Genomic DNA, 18,338 nt, shown 5'->3' with positions numbered 1-18,338 from the left:
ACTAAAAAGCTACTTATATAACAGAGTTCAAGTTGTTTCCATTTTCAACGCTTATTCTAGACAGCGAATTACTAACGTTGGTGTGCCCCAGGAATCTATCCTGGGGCCACTTCTGTTCTTGGTTTATATTAATGATTTACCTAGCTGTCTTTCTTCCACAAAATGCATTGTGTACGCAGATGACACCACTATATTCATATTTCATAAAGATATCGCATCTCTCGTAAATAAGTTAAATGCTGACCTAGAAAACATCCTCAGGTGGTGTAATGTTAACATGTTATCTATTAATGCAACTAAGGCTAAATTTGTGGTATTCTCTTCTCATCAGCGAAACATACCATCCATTCCACCTATCAATTTTGGTTCTCACCGCCTTCCTCCAAGTTCATGTTCATCTTTTCTTGGTATTCTACTTGACTGTAATTTGAAATATCACAATCATATTGCTCACATAACAAAGAAAATAGCTTATGGTATACGAATCTTAATTAAAACACGCCCTTACTTCTCACATGCCACATTACTCTCACTTTACCACTCTTTTGTCCACTCTCACATTACTTATGGCATAATATATTGGGCTAACACCTATAATACTCATACTGCATCTCTCTAGACAGTTCAGAACCGAGCCATAAGAATAATTACTTACAGCCCACGCTTTTCTAATGCCACTTGCCTACTACACGAGAATAACATACTTACCATATCTGGACTCACTAAACACAACCTAGGTATTTTTTTCTACAGATTTGTGAATAATTAACTACCATTGATCCCATTTTCGCCTTCTAACCTGATGATTCATAGTACCACCAGATTTGCATTGAATAACAATTTTCTTTTACCAAGAATCCGTACTAACTATGGTAAACAGACTGTAGAATTCTCTTCCATATCAATATGGAACACGCTTCCTTTCACAATAAAAAACACAAGATCTTTATAACATTTTAAAAGAGAACTAGAAATGCATTTTTATTGACAGATTAACGACAAGGATTACTGTAGTCGGTCATTGTTCGCTTTTTTCTTCTCTTTTTCTTTTTGCTCTTTTTTTGTTGGTGTTGTATATAAACTGCTGGTATTTTGTTCGCGCACAATTTTGCTGCTACCATGAGATATGCTAAAGCTTGTCATTTTTTGTAATCAATCATGTATTTTCTTCTGTGACCGCTCTTTTCTTGTTGCTTGTATACTTCCTTATTATATGCAGTTGTTGCTTTTAGATGTTAACTACAATAATTGTTCCTGTACAGGAGGTCCCGATACAGTCTTTGACTATGGGACCTCCTTCTGCATACTAAGTACTTCTAATTGTGACCCAACTTTTAATAATAAATTTATGATTCTGCTTCTGATACGTCGATGTGTCGTCTTCACAGCTAACGGCTGCGCGAGATGGCACCCGATTGCTGTGTCTGACGCATGGCCAGATTTTAGCTTGTATGCAAGTTCCTTTATTTATATAGTGTCTTCAGACAGCCTGTATTTCTTGCGTTGAGTGTCATGTGTTTTCGTGTATTTGTAAAGGGTTCCGAGATTTCAACAACAGTATTTCTTTTAATGGAAAAAAAATGTTTTCTCCCCTGAAAAAGAGGGAGTCTGCTCTTTCTCAATGCATCGTGCTTTGGGGCAGGGCTTTGCTGCACCGCATAAATAAATTAGGTTTTCGAACGCTTATCATGTGTTAAGGAGTTTTCTGCTTGTGCAATTCGCATTTGACTTAGTACAGACGTGCGTTTGTGTGAAGTTTTTTATAGTAGATTCATGTTTGCTCCAGTTCCATTTACATGTTAACCGCCTGTGATGTAATAATCGGGTATTTGTGCAACCACGCAGCTTCATGTAGCTGTTTGTACGAGACTTTTCACAATGTCACAAGTTTACAGTTTCAGCAGGGTTTACAATAAACTGAACATTTCTTCTTGTTTAGGGATGTCACGATTTTGTGAACCAGAGGAATCTACACCACTTGGGAGCCTGCGGCACTTCTGCAGGCTGAACAGCGCGTCAAAGCATCTGATTTGCATGCTGCGACAAGGTGTGTGCAAGACGGTCACTGCCACTCACATGAGATGTCGCTACTCACTACTTCATTCCTTGGAAGAGATATTTTTGGTCCCAACCAAGCAGCCCGGAAGAAATCGGAGACAAATAAAAAGTGTAAAGAATACTATTGCGTCTGTTATTTTAACGCGATAGCGTTAAGGAGCTCGTGTCGCAGAAAAGCCGGTGTCGTCGGCGTCGGTGTCTGTGTCGGCGTCGGCGTCCGCGGCGTTGGCCGTGAGCGATAAATCACGGCAGGCACTTCATAAATAAAAAGCAACTTCCAAGATGGGCTGGGTGGGAATCGAACCAGGGTCTCCGGAGTGTGAGACGGAGACGTTACCACTGAGCCACGAGTTTTATTGCATGCATGCATGCCAGTTTCCCATAGCGGGGCTACAGAAATTCTCTCTAATGTCTGCCTAAATGCTGCATCCTGTGACCACAATCTCGACAGACTTTCTGCAGAAATGCTGTATCCTGCAGCTACACAGATTGAGCAGACTTTCTGCAGAAAGGGTGCACCGATTGGGCGCTGGGAGGTGACAGGGGGTGACAGAAAGTCTGTCACCTGTCTTCAGATATTCTGCATCCCGGGTGACTCGGGGTATGCAGAATTTCTGCAGCAAGTCTGCAATGATTTTTGTAAGGGAAGGGAAACACTATACATATATAAGCAAGTGCACTTAGTGTAGCAAGTTGGCCCTCATGCGCTTTATTTGTTTAAATCATATTTGAGGAATACTGAGAAGGGGAAAGTGTGGCGACGGCACCTGTGAACGTGGCCTGCGCTTCTGTGCTTGTAACGTCACGCGCGTGTTACGTATCGGCGCGACCGTAGCAGCAGCTGAGGCAGACGCATGTGAGGTGCGGTGACCGCGGCGGCGCTTCTGTGGGCGTAGTGTGGTACCGTATCAAAAAAGAAATTGCACGGTTTCATAATGTATATGCAGCCCATGCATGCAGCTTAAGAAGCTTCGCTGGTAATCGGTTCGCATGTGAATGTTGTCGCGCCACGAATTTTTATCAACTGTGATGATTCGAGCAGGTGCTCACATTTACCTTTCAAGCCTAGAGGAAATTTGGCTTAATGATTTGACAGCGCAATAGAAGGTGCGCTCACACACATATAAGCCAGCGTAGACATAATTTCAGCGCCGATAATTCCGTGAGTTAGCTGGGTCCTATTGTTTTGCATCACTTTACATTCATAAAAAAGAGTTGGGCAACCGCGGTCGCTTTAATGAACGCCGAGGCGAGCGCGCACAGTACTGTAAAGGTTTATGTGATGCTCACGCATCTGATCAATGCCTTTTTGTCCGACGCATCTTTTTCTATATATCATTGGGATTGAATACGCGACCACTACACAGGGGACGAAACGTCACATGTGCTTGACAGAACAAGCAGAGGCGCATGTGAGGCCTGCGTTCACCAACTTCTTTAGTGTGTCTCAGCGGCTGGAAAGACCAACAGCAAGTTGGTGTGCTCTCAAATCTTCTACACGCAAGCGTAAATTCCCCGCCAGTTAATCGGCAAAGTTATGTTTGAAGCCGTGAAGGAAGCGAGCGCTGGAGGAGGAAGGCACCTGGAGGTGAAGAGAATCGCGCGCCGTGGAAAGTGCGAAAGAGCGCGCTGAGCGCGTGACAAAGCAAAGCCACCTAGCGTAAAGTCTAGGTGGCGTTGAGCGAAGCGTAGAAGGAGAAAAAGAGGCAAAGCGTCTCAGAGGAGGAGAGTATGGGAAGGTACGCAAGGTTAACCTCCTTTGGCAGTTGCTAGGGCTTCGGTGTGCAGAATGGACGGCCGGGTTCGTCTCGTGTTAACATCGTCCCTGCGCGCCGCATGCTGTGTGGGCGAGTGAAAGTATGCGACCGTGAGCCTACCGACGGCGGTTCAATCTCCTTGTTCTACTTCGGTGGTTGCTTCGTATGGCGCGGCCGCGCGCGTCCTATCTTGAAAACAACCTGCGATGTCGAGAGTCTTGGCGTCTAGGCGCTCCGAATGCCGATAGCTTCCTGTGCGCTATGGTACTCATACGCTTGCGCTTAACCCGCATTCACAAAGTGTAACGTCAAAGTAACTTTTTTACAGCGGAGCTGGATATGTCTACCCTCGCATATATTTTTCCATGTCGGTGCCTCAAAGCTCTTGCACCCTTTACGAGGAGACACAGCAAACCAGTAAGGCATGTCCTGAAACCTGGCGCAGCAATATGAAAGCAAGGAAACGGGCGGCGAGCAGCAGCGAAGATGGTGCCCGAGAGGCTGCCCGTAAGCGGTGGACTCGATAGGAGTACTAGAGCCACGAAGTGGAGAATGCGGCGAAGCGACGAAGGTAAAAGGCCAGTAAATTATACGAGCACAAAAATGCGTATGCGAAGTTCAGAAGGACTTTCTCGACAGACATTTCGGATTAAGTTGTGTGGTATACGCAGGCTATGGTTTTAGAACGGCTTTATGGTGATAGGTAACGTTAGAGATATCGCGAAACGTGAACGCAAGGTAGTTTTGACAGCTACCCCAGCTACAGACTAAGCAAGGTTTTCGGTTTGGCTGCGCCGAGGGAGCGCTAATGCTCGTAGCGCGCATCGATCATTTGGTGTGACAGGTTTGCTAACTGTGATAGCGCGACGCTGTATTGTGACGTCATCGCGGTCTTCAAAGAACCATGATTCCGAGCTGCATTATCACGCCTCTCGGGCCTATGTATATTCTTGCGTACTGTTGAATAAACGTTCTTCGTTCGTCGTCCATGTCTGGCGTCACTCATATCATCTGGCGACGAGGCACTTCGCCCACGCGCGGAGCTGGCTCGGCACTGCGGAAGCAACGTCGTAAGCGGAAAGATCAGCCAGAGCACTCGGAATGTTCGTCGACTGAGCTGTACATGTTCAAGGAGCACGACAGCCAACGGAGCTGTCGACAAAAGTCCAGCGCAAGTGCTGACGGGAGGAAGTGACTACTTCGGACGCAACGTGTGATGAATACTGTCAAAATGCCTTCTTAACGGAAAATAGCGGAGTTTGATGCTAAAACTGAGAACTTCAAATCATACGTGGAACGTCTTGAACTTTTTGTCGGCGCGAACGAAATCGCTGAGGAAAAGGAACTGTCTGTATTGTCTGTTGACAGTTATTGCCGCAGAAGCTTATGAGTTGCTGAAAAATCTGAGTATGCCGAAAACGCCCGCCGAACAAACGTATGCTGAGGTACAGCGGTTGGTTAAAACCCATTGCTGCCCGAAAAGCTCTGTGATTGCCGAACGCTGCAAGTTCAATCGCCGCGTACAACTAGAGCATGAAGGTGTGGAAGAGATTATTGTTGAACTCAAACACTTGGCCAGGAAGTGCGACTTTGGCACATTCTTGCAAGATGCGTTACGGGACAGATTGGTTGCAGGCTTGCGGAATGAGGAACGCTAGCGCACATTGTTCACTGCAAAGAAATTAATGTTTGAGGGGGCGTGCAAAATTGCATTTGACCGGGAGCTGGCGGCAAAAGACGCCGCTCTAATGCAAACAAGAGGAGCAAACACATCGCTAAAATCTTTGCAGGCTAAGAGTAAGAGTACAAGGAACGAAGGAAGGCTGAAGTCTCCTGACCAGGTGTCAGTAAAAGCCTTGTGAAGGATGTGGCAGAAAGCACGAATCGCAGAAGTCTTGGTACAAAAATTTGTAATGCCATAAGTATTCAAAAATCGGTCGCTTGCAGAAAATGTGCCCTAAGGCAAAGCTCCTGAATACATTGGATGCTACTGAGGACGAGGGAGAAGAGTTAGACGTGTACCATTTTAAAAACTTAACGCGATTAAGTTACGAAGTAAACGTTCAAGTGGAAGGCAAGCCATTGAGAACGCATCTCGACATTGGCGCGGCTGTTTCAATTGTTCCTGAGAGTGCACAATTCTGTCTTTCCGCACGTGAAGTGCGTGCCCACTAGCATGTCATTGCGGACGTACACGGGAGAGCAGTTATCTTTGAAAGGCCGCTGTGACGAATCGGTCGTCTACGGCAATCGGAACATGAATGTGCGCGTCTTCGTATCGCGTAATAACTGCAAGCGGCGGCCGGCACTGCTAGGTCGCAACTGGCTTGAATGTCTTCAGTTAGAGTGGCAGCAGATCGGCCAAATTTTGGGAGGAAGCCGCGCCGAAACACTGCGTGAAAAATTTTCTTAGTTGTTCTCGGGCACGTTCGGGCAGGACGTAATTTCGAGGCGAAAGTGGTGCTAAAACAGAATGCTGCTCCAGTTTTCAGTCGCGCACGGTCAGTTCCCTTCGGGCCGCGGGACAGAGTAGAAAAACAACTCGGCCAAATGGTAGCGACGGGCATGCTTCGGCAAGTTCCACACAGTGACTGGGCCACACCGGTTGTAGTGGTGCAGAAGAAAGATGGTAGACTGCGGATATGCGGGGATTGTAATGTTGCGGTAAACCCAGTGTTGAAAACCGAACACTACCCGCTGCCAAGACCAGAGGACATGTATTTAACACTAGCAGGTGGAAAGATATTGTGTGCTTGATCTTTCTGCTGCATACCAGCAAGTGCCGCTCGCTCCAGAAGCCAGAACACCTTTAACTATATAAACTAGTTTGGGACTTTTTGAATTTCAACGCCTTCCGTACGGTGTGGCGAGCTCTCCAGCCATTTTGCAAGCCCTGATGGATGAAGTGTTGAAGGGAATTCTGAGAGTTGGCTGCTACATTGATGACGTCATTGTAGCAGGGTCAGACATGGATAACTGTCAAAAGACGCTTGAGCGTGTCTTGCAGAGATTGTGTGCCTTCAACATCACACTGAATGTCGAGAAGTGTCGTTTCTTTTAAAGCTCAGTGAGTCATTTGGGTCGCAAAGTGACTGCGGAGGCCATTTACGCTACTGACGCCAAAGTACAGGCAATCCTGGAAGCGCCGGTGCCAAGTTCAGTCTCCGAACTCAAGGCTTATCTGGGAATGTTGAATTTTTATTCAAAATTTTTGGATAACGTGTCTACTGTAGGACAGCCACTTTACCAGCTTCTAAAGAAATCAAGAGTGGTCGCGGTCTACAGAATGCCGCGACTGGTTCCGATTCACCAAAAAGCTGATTGCAAGCAGCAAAGTGTCAACCTTCTACGATGTCAATAAGCCTATCGGCATGTTTTGCGACGTCTCATCTTATGGCCTGGGCGCTGTTAACTTTCATGAGACGCCAGACGGCAGCGAACGTCCCATAGCTTTTGCCTCCCGAACGCTGACAGCTGCGGAAAGGAAGTACCCGCAATGTGAGCGAGAAGCCTTGGCTTTAGTTTTCTGGTTGCAGAAATTCCATCGGTATTTATACAGCCGGGAATTTACACCGACCATAAGCCATTGCTGGGAATCCTTGGCCAGAACAAACCATACGCCTACTTAGGCCGCTGTGTGCATGCAGCGTTGGACCATGATGCTTGCTGCCTACAGTTATCGGCTTAAGTACCGCAAAGGCAAGAACCTGGAAGTAGCGGATGCGGTCTCTGGACTAGCACAGGCTGAGAAGGAAACTGATGTTGCAGAGCAATGCTTGGTAGTGTTTGAGAGCCGGCCGTTATATGCTGCGGATGTTGCTAAGGCAGCAAAGCGTAACTTGACTTTGAGTCGTTTGTCTGAATACACACTGAATGGTTGGCCAAACCAATACCCTGAAGAAATGAAGGCATACCACGTGCGCCGTTATGAATTGTCCCTTTAGCAAGGGTGCCTAACATGGGGTACTCGGGTAGTAATACCGGATCAGTTGAGAGAACGCGTGTTAGACTTGCTTCATGACGAGCATCCTGGCAGCATTCGCATGAAAATGCTAGTCAGAAGCTTTGTATGGTGGCCGGGTCTGGATGAAGCCATCGAAATGTACGTCAACGAAATGCAAAATCTGCCAGGCCGTCCAACCAGCTGCCCAAACCGTGCCGCTCCATCCGTGGAGTTACCCGTCGAAGTGTTCGGCACGGGCTCACGTTCATTTTGCAAGCAACAATTCTGGGCAAGCAACAAGCATGTCCGTGCCCCACCATATCACCCCGCGTCCAATGGTGTGGCGGAACGCACCGTGCAGACGATAAAACGGGCGCTGCTAAAGCAAATCATGGAGCGTGATGTCACTGGCGTACGATCGCTTCAGTAGTGTGTGGATAATTTTCTTATCGCCTACAGAAATACAACAAGCAGTGTGACGGCGCAAATACCGGCACAGTTGTGCCGGCATATACCGGCACACAACCGGCACACAAATACCGGCACACAACCGCGCACGAAGCTCCTTTGCTCAAGCCCAGCTTTGTCGGTGACATGCGGCAAAAGCAAGCTGGCGTGAAAAACAAGCGTGATGTGTCGCGTGGTGCTGATCATGTGTTTCGCGAAGGTGATCGCGGGTACGTGAAGACGGTGCGAGAGGAACATGCCTCTTGGGAGGCAGGTGGGGTTAAAAAAATTGAGTGCTGTGACATACGTTGTGGAAGTGCACGGGCATCTTCCATTCACCCACGCCGACTATCTACGCCAGCACCATGCTGATCCAGTGGCAGCCCCAGAGCTACCAGTTGCAACAGAACTGTCAAATTGTCAGCCTCTACTCGGCGGCCCGTTACCTAATGAAAGGGCTCAATCAGCTCGAGTACCAGAAGAACAGAGTCCGACCACTCTTCAACCTCCTCTAGTGGATGACGTAGTGCTGACCTCTTTTAGTACAGATCTGGCACCACAGCAAAGACCAGGCCATCTGCAAGCGTCAGAGCCAACGCCTCCTTTCAGTTGAGGCGCTCCTTTGAGTTTAACTATTCTCGTATCGCAGCTACCGTTCGAGCTACAGGTTTGACAGTGGTGGTCGCTTGTCATGAAAGGTTTAGACCACAGGTTATGCTACTTAACATTACTTTCCATCGAAAAGTAATTATTGTAGCCGTTGTTCGGCTCACCGGCGGCGGAGACGCAAGATTCGCACTCAAGGGAGAAACGTTCCTCCCCTTTTGATTGCCGCGAGAGGGCGCGACATGCGAAGTGCGTGTGCAAGCCAAAGCAAAAATTCCTAAGCGCACAGTCACAGGCCTAGATGAGGTTCCCGTTAGACTGATTAGTGAACTAGGATTAACAAGTAAGGAAGCTCTGGTGAAAGCAGCGGAAGAAAGTTTAAAACAGACGAATACCAGGCAGTTGGCGAGAAAGTAGAATGAATATAATTTATAAAGGTAAGGGGGAGAAAGATAGAATTCACTCGTATAGACCGGTGATCGGTAATCTACAGGCTAGCAATGCAGGCAATCAAATTAAAGCGGCAAGCATGGGCAGGGAATAATGGCATTTTCGGATAACTTCAGAATGGCTTCAGAATAGGTAGGTGTATGAATGATAATTTATTTGTTCTTACTCAGTGCATTGAAATATCCAGAGTAGAAAGCAAACAGTTATTTGTGGCCTTTTTAGACATTACAGGAGCGTATTGCAACGCAGACCGCTACATTTTGGGGGATATTCTGGAAGAGGAAGGCTTTGGCAACGATTGTCTATAGTTTTTGAGAGAGATTTACCTAGAAATTACCGTTTGTGTTGAATGGTAAAAAATGAGGAGAGAGGAGAGAGTTGACATCAACAAGGAACTGAGGAAAGGGTGCCCTTTATTCCTACGGCTGTTTGCGATGTACATGGTGAGGACGGAGAGGGCGCTAGAAGGAAGAAATATTTTTTTTTCAATTAAATTTTCATTTTTCCAGAAAGAATAAGTCCTGGAAAGGGTCAAGAGCTAAAAGCTGTCTGCACAGCTTGTCTAGGCCCATGACCCCCTCTACAAGGCAGTATTGATGTACAGCAACAGGTAGTGTCCATTACATCAAGAAATGCGAAGAACAATGAATTATACAGTAGCATAAGGGAAATTAAGTAATATATCTACAGCACATGATTTCAAAATGTGTGTAATAACTTTGTAGTTGTGAACATATGACAATACAAAAGAAAGTTTAAAACACCAGAACATAAAGAAAAACAGAATACATACATGTTCATGTGAAACAGTACTTGCAAAACAAAAGGCAAACATACATAGTCATTCATTCTTTGGATAGAAAATACATTCTCAGTTCTTTTACGCCGTAACTGATCACACATTTATGCTCATTTAGAATAAATGGCAGATTATGCTGTAATGACTGCACTTTATAATTATTCCGAAATTTCGGGCGAAGCCAAACATATCGTTACGTGTGGATAGTGTAACATGTCTTTTTCTTAGAGATGCTAGACTCATTAAAAATTCATGGAAACCTACAGTGGAAACGTAAAAAGACCAGAGCAGGCCATACGGATACCTTATTCCGCCCTAATCATATTGTAGCTTATAAAAGCACTTCGCGTGGGAGACTGGTAATCAAGGATTGCAATATGTCGCATGATCCTCTCTTGAAGTACACCTATCTTTGCAACGTTTCTTTTTGTCGTTGTAGCCCATACTAGACCACAGTAGTTAATATATGAAGCAAACAGTGCATGATAAATTTGTATTTTGGCCTGTGTTGGAAGAGGATGTCGGCAACGAGATAAGATTCCCGTCACTGTGGCTAGTTTTCTACAAACATCTTCTATGTGTTGATCCCAACTTAATATTGAAGCAAACGTAACCCCTAGAATTTTGTGTTCATTCACTACTTGAACTTCTTGGTCATGGCATCTGACAGCATGGCATGTTTTGAATATATTATTTTTAGCTCTAAATATTACTACTTTCATCTTCTTTGGATTTATTCTAATGCAATCCAAATTGAACCAGAGGTGTGTTTTGTCAAGTATTTGATTAGATTTGATAATTAGATCGTCTGCATTAGGACCCGAAATTAATATGCTGATGTCGTCCACATATATGAGAAATTTTACGGTTAAATCAATGCTCATAATATCATTAATATATATATATATATTAAAAAGCAAAGGCCCTAACGCGCTGCCTTGTGGTACACCGTTTTGCACTGGTAAAAAAAGGATTGTTGATTATCTATATATACTGTCTGCTTCTTGTTTTCTAAGTAAAACATTATTAGAGCCAGAGGTGTTCCGCGGATTCCACTAAGTGAAAGCTTGTAAATTAAAATATTATGGTTGAGACAGTCAAACGCCTTACTAAAATTGATAAACAGGCCGAGAGTGAAAAAGGTTGTCTTGAATATTTTTAAGAATGATTTCTTTAATGGTTAGCAGGGTGGTGTCGGTTGATCGCCCTTTCCGGAAGCCGAATTGGGCGTCACATATAATACTCTTACATTGGAAAAATTTCGACAAACGAGTAAATATCACCTTTTCTAATCCTTTGGAAAAGATGGGAATCACAGAGACTAGCCTATAATTGCTTGTGTCGTTTCTGTCACTGCCCTTGAATAAGACGGTCACCCTACTTTTCTTCATTTCAACAGGATAGACGCCAGTTTCTAGAATCAGGGTAAAAATATGAGCAATCACAGGAGCTATGAATTCTATGACATACTTCACTGGTTTTATTTGAAGGTTACCTATGTATAAGGCCTTGCCGTTGTTTAAGTTCCATGAATGTCCTGTAAACCTCTATTTCGTTGGTAGGCTCAAGGAAAACACTGTCGGCGCATGTGTCAATCGGCGTTTGTGAATTCGCTATCTGATTTACTGGTATTCCAATGTTCGTGAAATGACTATTGAAATGGTCAGCAAGTGCTTTCCCCGACAGCTCACTTCTTTTATGGTTTATTGTTCCTGCTGACGTGTTCTTTCTGCCGCGGCCCATAACATCATTTATCAATTTCCAAACTACATTGGGCTGTTAACTTGCAAGTTCAGAAAATATTTGCGGATAATATGTTCGCTTGGCGTGTCTAAGCTCAACGTTTAGTTTGTTTCGTGCGCTTTTGAATCTATTCAAAATTTCTGGCGACCGAGTACTTAGAAAAGCATGGTAAAGCTTATTCATAATCATTTTAATATGTGCGGGTGTGACCAACGATTTTCTGATTTTTTTTAGTGTTTAATTTCTTTGAAAGGAAAATGGGAAGAGTATATTGTTATGAATTCGGAAATGAACTTTGTGTACGCGACATCTGCGTGTTTTATCCTGTATAAGTGGGGCCAATCGTGAATACTAATGTTGTACCTGAATGTTTCCAGAGCGCTATTTGATATATTGAGCATAAATTGGCGTTTCAGGACGCCTGCAATTTTTCGGATCTGTGTAATAGAACATATACACAGGACAGTGATCGCTAATACCTGAGGTAATGGTACCAGCTTGGTTGACGATAGTTTCAATATTGGTAATGAGGAGATCAATACAGGATAAAGTAGTCTGTGTAACACGTGTAGGTGTGTTGATTCAATTCATGAAATCAGTCGACTGAACGGTAATAAGAAAACGTTCGGTTAAGGTGCTACCCCTGTGACATCTACATTGAAATCTCCTCCGCCGATGAGGGGAAAATTATTTGCGCTAACGTAGTCTAAAAATGTTTAAATATCTGCTTTTCTCTCGTAGAAACAGGCGGGTGCAGTTGTGGAGCAGCAGCTTCCAGGTTTACTTCATGCGGACGACATTGTGTCGCCAGCTAACAAGCAAACAGATTTGCAACGTCTGGATAATATCTGGGGACAGGAACGCGACAATTTAGGTTGGAAAGTTATCGTTAAAAAAGCAGGTGTTATGGTATTCAATGAAAACAGTGAATAGACAGTGGGAAAACAGGACCCGGAAATACCTCGGGTAAAAGAATATAGATACCTTGATATATGGATAAACAAAGGCAATAAATATATGAACAGACACGAAACAATGACAGTAAAAGGGAAGAGAAATGCAGCCATAATAAAGCACAGAGCGCTATGTGGATACAACAGGTACGAGGTGCTCCAGGGTATGTGGAAAGGTATAATGGTTCCAGGACTTACATTTGCAAATGCGGTTGTTTGCTTCCAATCAACAGTACAATGAGGATGCGACGGCAACCAAACAACAGTGAAACGCCTCGCATTGGGCGCTCACGGGAAGAATACAAATGAAGCTGTGCAGGGTGATATAGGCTGGACAAATTTTGAAGTGAGGGAAGCTCACAGTAAAATTAATTATGAAGAACGGCTGAGGATTATGGACGCAAGCAAATGGGCTGGAAGAGTGTTGAGGTATTTGTACAGGAAAAACCTCTGATTCACACTGGAGGAAAAGAACTACGCAGCTTACCAGCAAATATGCGGCATTTAGGCTGCGCAATACAACAACAAAAAACGGCAAGCGAAAGTCAGAGAGGCTGAAATAATCTCATGTGTGGCGGCAGTGGAAAACAAACCTGTCAGGATTAACTGCTAAAGAGGAAAAAACGAAATCTGGAAAGAAACAATTTATGGTAACTCAAAGGGAAGCTCATTACTTTTCAAAGCGAGATCTGCATCTCTTAGAACACGCAACTATAAAGCGAGATAAAAGAAGGCAGAAGCATGTGCTTTCTGCAGTAAAGCTAGGGAAACGATAGAGCATGTTTTATCAGTATGTGAAGATATCTGCCAAGGGGTTGATTTAGGAAGCACTGGCCTCCTTGAAGCCCGTGGATTAAGCGAGAGCAGGGGTAAAGTAAACATCCCCGCATAAAGATTAGTAAGAGGCGATTGGAAGCTTGGTGGAAGGAAAGTTAGGAAATGACAAAAAACAGACATGTACAAAAACAAAGCTCAGAATAGGGGGTCAGAAAATTGGTTATTGTAATTCATCGTGGTTTGTTTTCATTTTGTGACCTTCTTAACCTATGTAGGGAATTAGGCAATAAAATAGCAAGGGCTTGGTGGCGCATCCCAACGCCCCGTTCCAAAGGGGATGCTCATTACATCCATCTAGCCATCCTTGAGAAAAAACAACTCGCCGGCTTCAAGGAGGAAAACGGCTAGTTCCTATTTTCTCGCTCCCTTTTTTTAGGCTGTACTTTCACTCTGAGAAGCTCGGCCCCACAAAATGTTTCTCCAAATTAGCGTGCTCCTCGCTTCTTAATAGCCAATCAGATAAGGAAAACCTGTGAAAGTTGAAATGCTACTCGATTTGAAAGCGAACAAACGTGACCTCCTCTAAACGATGAAAGCATTTGACAGGGCGGTTGAAAGAATGCTGCGAGTGGTCGCCCAATGTTTGCATCGGTGGTTGCGTAAGTTTGACGTCAGGTGATTGAAATAAAAACTGTTTAGAATAGTTTGACATTACAGGGCCTCTGTAAGGCGAACATAGATTTACAGTCGTTAGCTTATATATGCAGCATGAGTGAGTACATGAATTATAGAATCTTTAGGGCAAGAAATCTCTGGTTATAATTTACAGGCAACTCGTGTGTCAACTACAGCGGTGGAAAATCTGTCGAAAATGACTATAATATCGAATGCTACGTTGCGAAAGTGGTCATCTTCACTGTCGACTACCACCAAAAAGTTATCCACAACATGACAGACTCGAACCATTGGAGTTTTAAATAGCCCAGCTGTCAGTACGCGGTCGTGATGTGCAAAATAAATATAGTGGAGGATGGGCGCCAAAAAGACACAATGCAAATCCCACTTCGTTTTTTTTTTTTGACGCGATAGCTTGCAGGGTGATGACTCTCAGAAGCCGGCTGTGTACATCTGAAACCCCTGAATTTTCGTAAAGTAGCGACGGCCACTTCCTCTGCAGTCATTCTTCCTTGTTACTTCTCTCTTTCACGCCCCCTCCTCGACAATAGCGCCGCCTGCAAGGCTTGAGCGTAGCAGAGATCCTTTCGCAGAGTGAATGCACGCATAGCAATGCTATGCTCTTTGAGCGTTGGCATGGGTTTTCTGGCTCCGTGTAAATTCGCGTACAACATAGAATCTCTATATGGAGGGTGATACAAATACAGTGACCGCAGCTTTTTCTTTTCTTGTTTTGATAACTATTGAAAGAAAAGAAGGTACCTAAACGAGCGCTAACGCCATATTATGACGACTCCGAATGTATCGCTTGCGCTGCAGTTAGGAACACAACATTTGCCACGCGCGTGTCGCAAGATCTTGTTGCGAATAGTTGCAGATAACAATTTTAAGATTGAATGCCATCATCTTGGCCCCCAGCAAGCACTCACCACCTAAATATACCGTGTCGTCCTTACCATGTGAATTCGCGGTGCGTATTAGCTATGACGAACAAAGGCTGGCAGAGAGTACGATCGCTGCTCTGAACGTTCGATAGAGTATTACAAGCTGCAGTGCCGCCAACGTGTGTGCTTGCCAATCTTCTAAGCCGGCTCACAGGTGGACGCTGGTTCCATTATGTTTTTCTAGCGTCAAAGTTGACAGAAATACGCGCGGCTGATCATCGAGTCGGGACTCTGCATACATAGAAAGTGTAATCATATTTTTTTTTTTTAGTATTCGTTAGCGCAGCGGGAACAAGGCAACAGCGCTTCATTGAGGCTAAAAGAAGAGCGTAGTGAGCTTACGTCGGGTAAATCATTTTTTGAAGTTAGTGACTCACCACAAACATTTCATTTCGCGTTAATAGTTCGTCAATTCACGAAGTGATGCACTTGTCGCAAACCTACTTGCACTAAGGTGCATGCATTGAGGATGGTTGCATTCCACAGGAGCTGCTTCGAAACGTACAACGCTCAAGTCTAACCAACTGTTCAGTACTTTTCTTACATGTTCCTAGAGAGAGGTGCCACATGATATATCTAAAGGCAGAGCAGCGCCAGTCAAAGTAGATGAGCGCTGGCGGCAAAGTCGGGTTTAGTCTGCTGCGGCGTAAGCATAATACTAAAGAATTCAGTTGAGTACAGAATTCACATACAAAAAGGAACTACGTTGTGAAACGGACAAATCACTCGGCGTCGTATGTCTGCTCAAGCAGCATCGAGGTGTGATGACTTCCCAAACGTGACGCGAACTTTTCACCGAAAATGGAGCAAAAATACCATATGCCACAATTATTAGTAATTGTAATCCTGAACTACTTATGTTCTCAACACATTTGATCAATAACCACAGGCGAAAAGAATAAAGCTGTTAAAGAAGCACTTGCTAGGTATCATACCGATAAGACACAGCACCCTTTACAAACGAGGCAGGGTAGAAACGTCGCACCTCAAAACAACGAAACAACATCAATTATGCATGAGGCAACTAGCAACAGTTCACCATGCGCGAAACCACGCATAAATAAGATGCAAGAACATGGAGTGACAGCTGGTGCGACAATTTAGCGGGCCGCACAAAACCAACAACTTCATTTCTTACAAGTTTCAATAGCTTTAACTGACAAGAGAATGCACGTGTGCAGACATGCTGCCTAGCTAGCGAAACTCTCGAAAGCTTGAATGAGTATTTTCTGGAAGGTGTTTAATTAATCAAAATGTTTCAAACTTTCGGTATACATCACTGTATACCGAAATTCTCTCCACATTTCCATGTAAAGTGCTACTTTGGTTCTTTGGCGGCGGTACATGGAATGCTTACAAACAGGCAAAAAACGGTACTTTAACAGTTTCACGTAGTTGCTGATTTACCGACGTACTTCAAACTTTACCTGCATATTACGCCTACCATATACATATACATAAACATGTGTATATTGAAGTAGTAACTAGATACGGAAAAAAATGTTAAGGTATGAACGGTGTCCCTAGTGCCTATTCGAACAGGCATGATTTCACATCTGTTTGAACAGAGCCAAATGGTTAAATCTCTTATTCGTAAATTTGTCTCATTTTTATTTGTAATCGGGGAATTTTGCAAAGCTTCGCGACTACGGCATCACTTCTTACGCTGGGCAGAATGGAGTCATATTGAGGCGTCTTCTCTGATCATAAATTCAACGGTATTTTTTAGCATTCGTCGTTTCAGTGCACGATAAACATGACTAGCTTGCGTCTCGTAATATGTGTGTAGCGCTCCCTTGACTAACCAGAAATCAGTAATCGAAAACTGCGTTATCCTTGTATGTTACAGTGCTCCTTGACAGGCTGCGCCCTTATTGGTCCCGCGGGAGACTGGCCTTGTCAGGCGAAATTGTACTCACTTGACGGGTTACCAGGGTTGACTAAAAGAAGACATCGTGGCTTGCATTTCATGCGCGAAGCGTCCAGAGCCTTCTGCATAGCGGCGGCATTGTGAGCCCAACCGTTAGCTTCATCCAAGCAATAACAGGCCTGCATTGTTGTACAGTAAAATATTAGCGAAAGAATATAGAACAACCTTTACAAAGAAATAATACGCACATGGAATAAACACGGACTAATGTGGGCAATATTAGGAAAAATTATTACAGAGAACAGTGTAGGGCGGCCGCATATTCTAGATCACTGCGCAAACCGTTAGACGCTTGCAATTATGACGACTCAAATTCCGTTGCGAAAACGGCGGCTCAGAAGATGGGGGCCGTCCTATAGTTCACAGAAGTCCGAATGCATTGCCGCCACATGTCCTACAAGAGCCATATGTTGGCAATATTTCATGGCAAGTTAGACATGCTTCCTGACTTCAGCATGTACGATGCCCCTTTATTAGGACTCCCGAGTTTCCTGGCCGAGCTTAATCAGTGGCCATCATAACAGATCCTGGCACAGGTTGCCAACCCCCACAGCGTGGGGGTCTCCAGGCGTTCCCGAGAACGGTAAACACTGTATGCGGCAAGTGCTCAAGACGCGCATGTCGTGGTGTTCGTGAGAAGTCGAGCTGGAACGAGAAGTGAGTGATTAGCGAGAAGACGTATTGTGGCTCGATTCACATTTGATCTAAAACAATACACTATGAGACATTCAAAGAAATGTGAGACATTGCTTGCATTCAAGGACATTTCACATCGTCGCCTTCCGTCTTGCGGTGAAGCTGTCACGTTGAAAATAAACATTTATTCAGATTTATCCTTCTAGTTTGGCAGCTTTTTATGTGCTTGTTCTCTTGAAAAACCACACAAAACATACAATAGACTTATTCGACCTTGCAGAACCATAGCCCAATTTTCAGCCAAGCTGTTTCTTTCGAATAGTTGCAATAAAGATTTCACTTGCCTGACTATAAGCCGAGCACTTTAAAACGTTGCCCGCATATAGCTCACTCCTTCGAAACTTTGCCTACATTATTTAATTGGGGAGAGGTGGACAGTAGGAGGAGTGAGGCAGTGAAGATGAAGAAGAAGCGTAACTTCATGCACAATTGCGCTTGTTCGATTTGTTGGCAAAAGTTCTGTCATGCTTCGTGTTTCTTTCTTTTTATTATTGTTTCAAAGGCAAGAAAAAGACAAGAACACTGATGGCACGAATATACTTGCGATGGTCACGATACCA

At 44.4% G+C, this 18,338-nt stretch overlaps 1 protein-coding gene across 1 annotated transcript in view; it reads right to left on the bottom strand.

Annotated features, from left to right (window-relative positions):
• LOC142574934 (alanine aminotransferase 2-like) overlaps positions 1-18,338 on the bottom strand; it is a 95,384-nt gene that overhangs the window by 24,872 nt on the left and 52,174 nt on the right. The window contains exon 6 of the mRNA XM_075683922.1: positions 17,072-17,201. Within this exon, the coding sequence (XP_075540037.1) occupies positions 17,072-17,201 (130 nt within the window). The remainder of the gene's footprint in view (positions 1-17,071; positions 17,202-18,338) is intronic.

The sequence above is a fragment of the Dermacentor variabilis genome, chromosome 3 (assembly GCF_050947875.1).
Source record: "Dermacentor variabilis isolate Ectoservices chromosome 3, ASM5094787v1, whole genome shotgun sequence".
Taxonomy (NCBI): domain Eukaryota; kingdom Metazoa; phylum Arthropoda; class Arachnida; order Ixodida; family Ixodidae; genus Dermacentor; species Dermacentor variabilis.
This window is presented reverse-complemented; position numbering and strand designations above follow the sequence as displayed.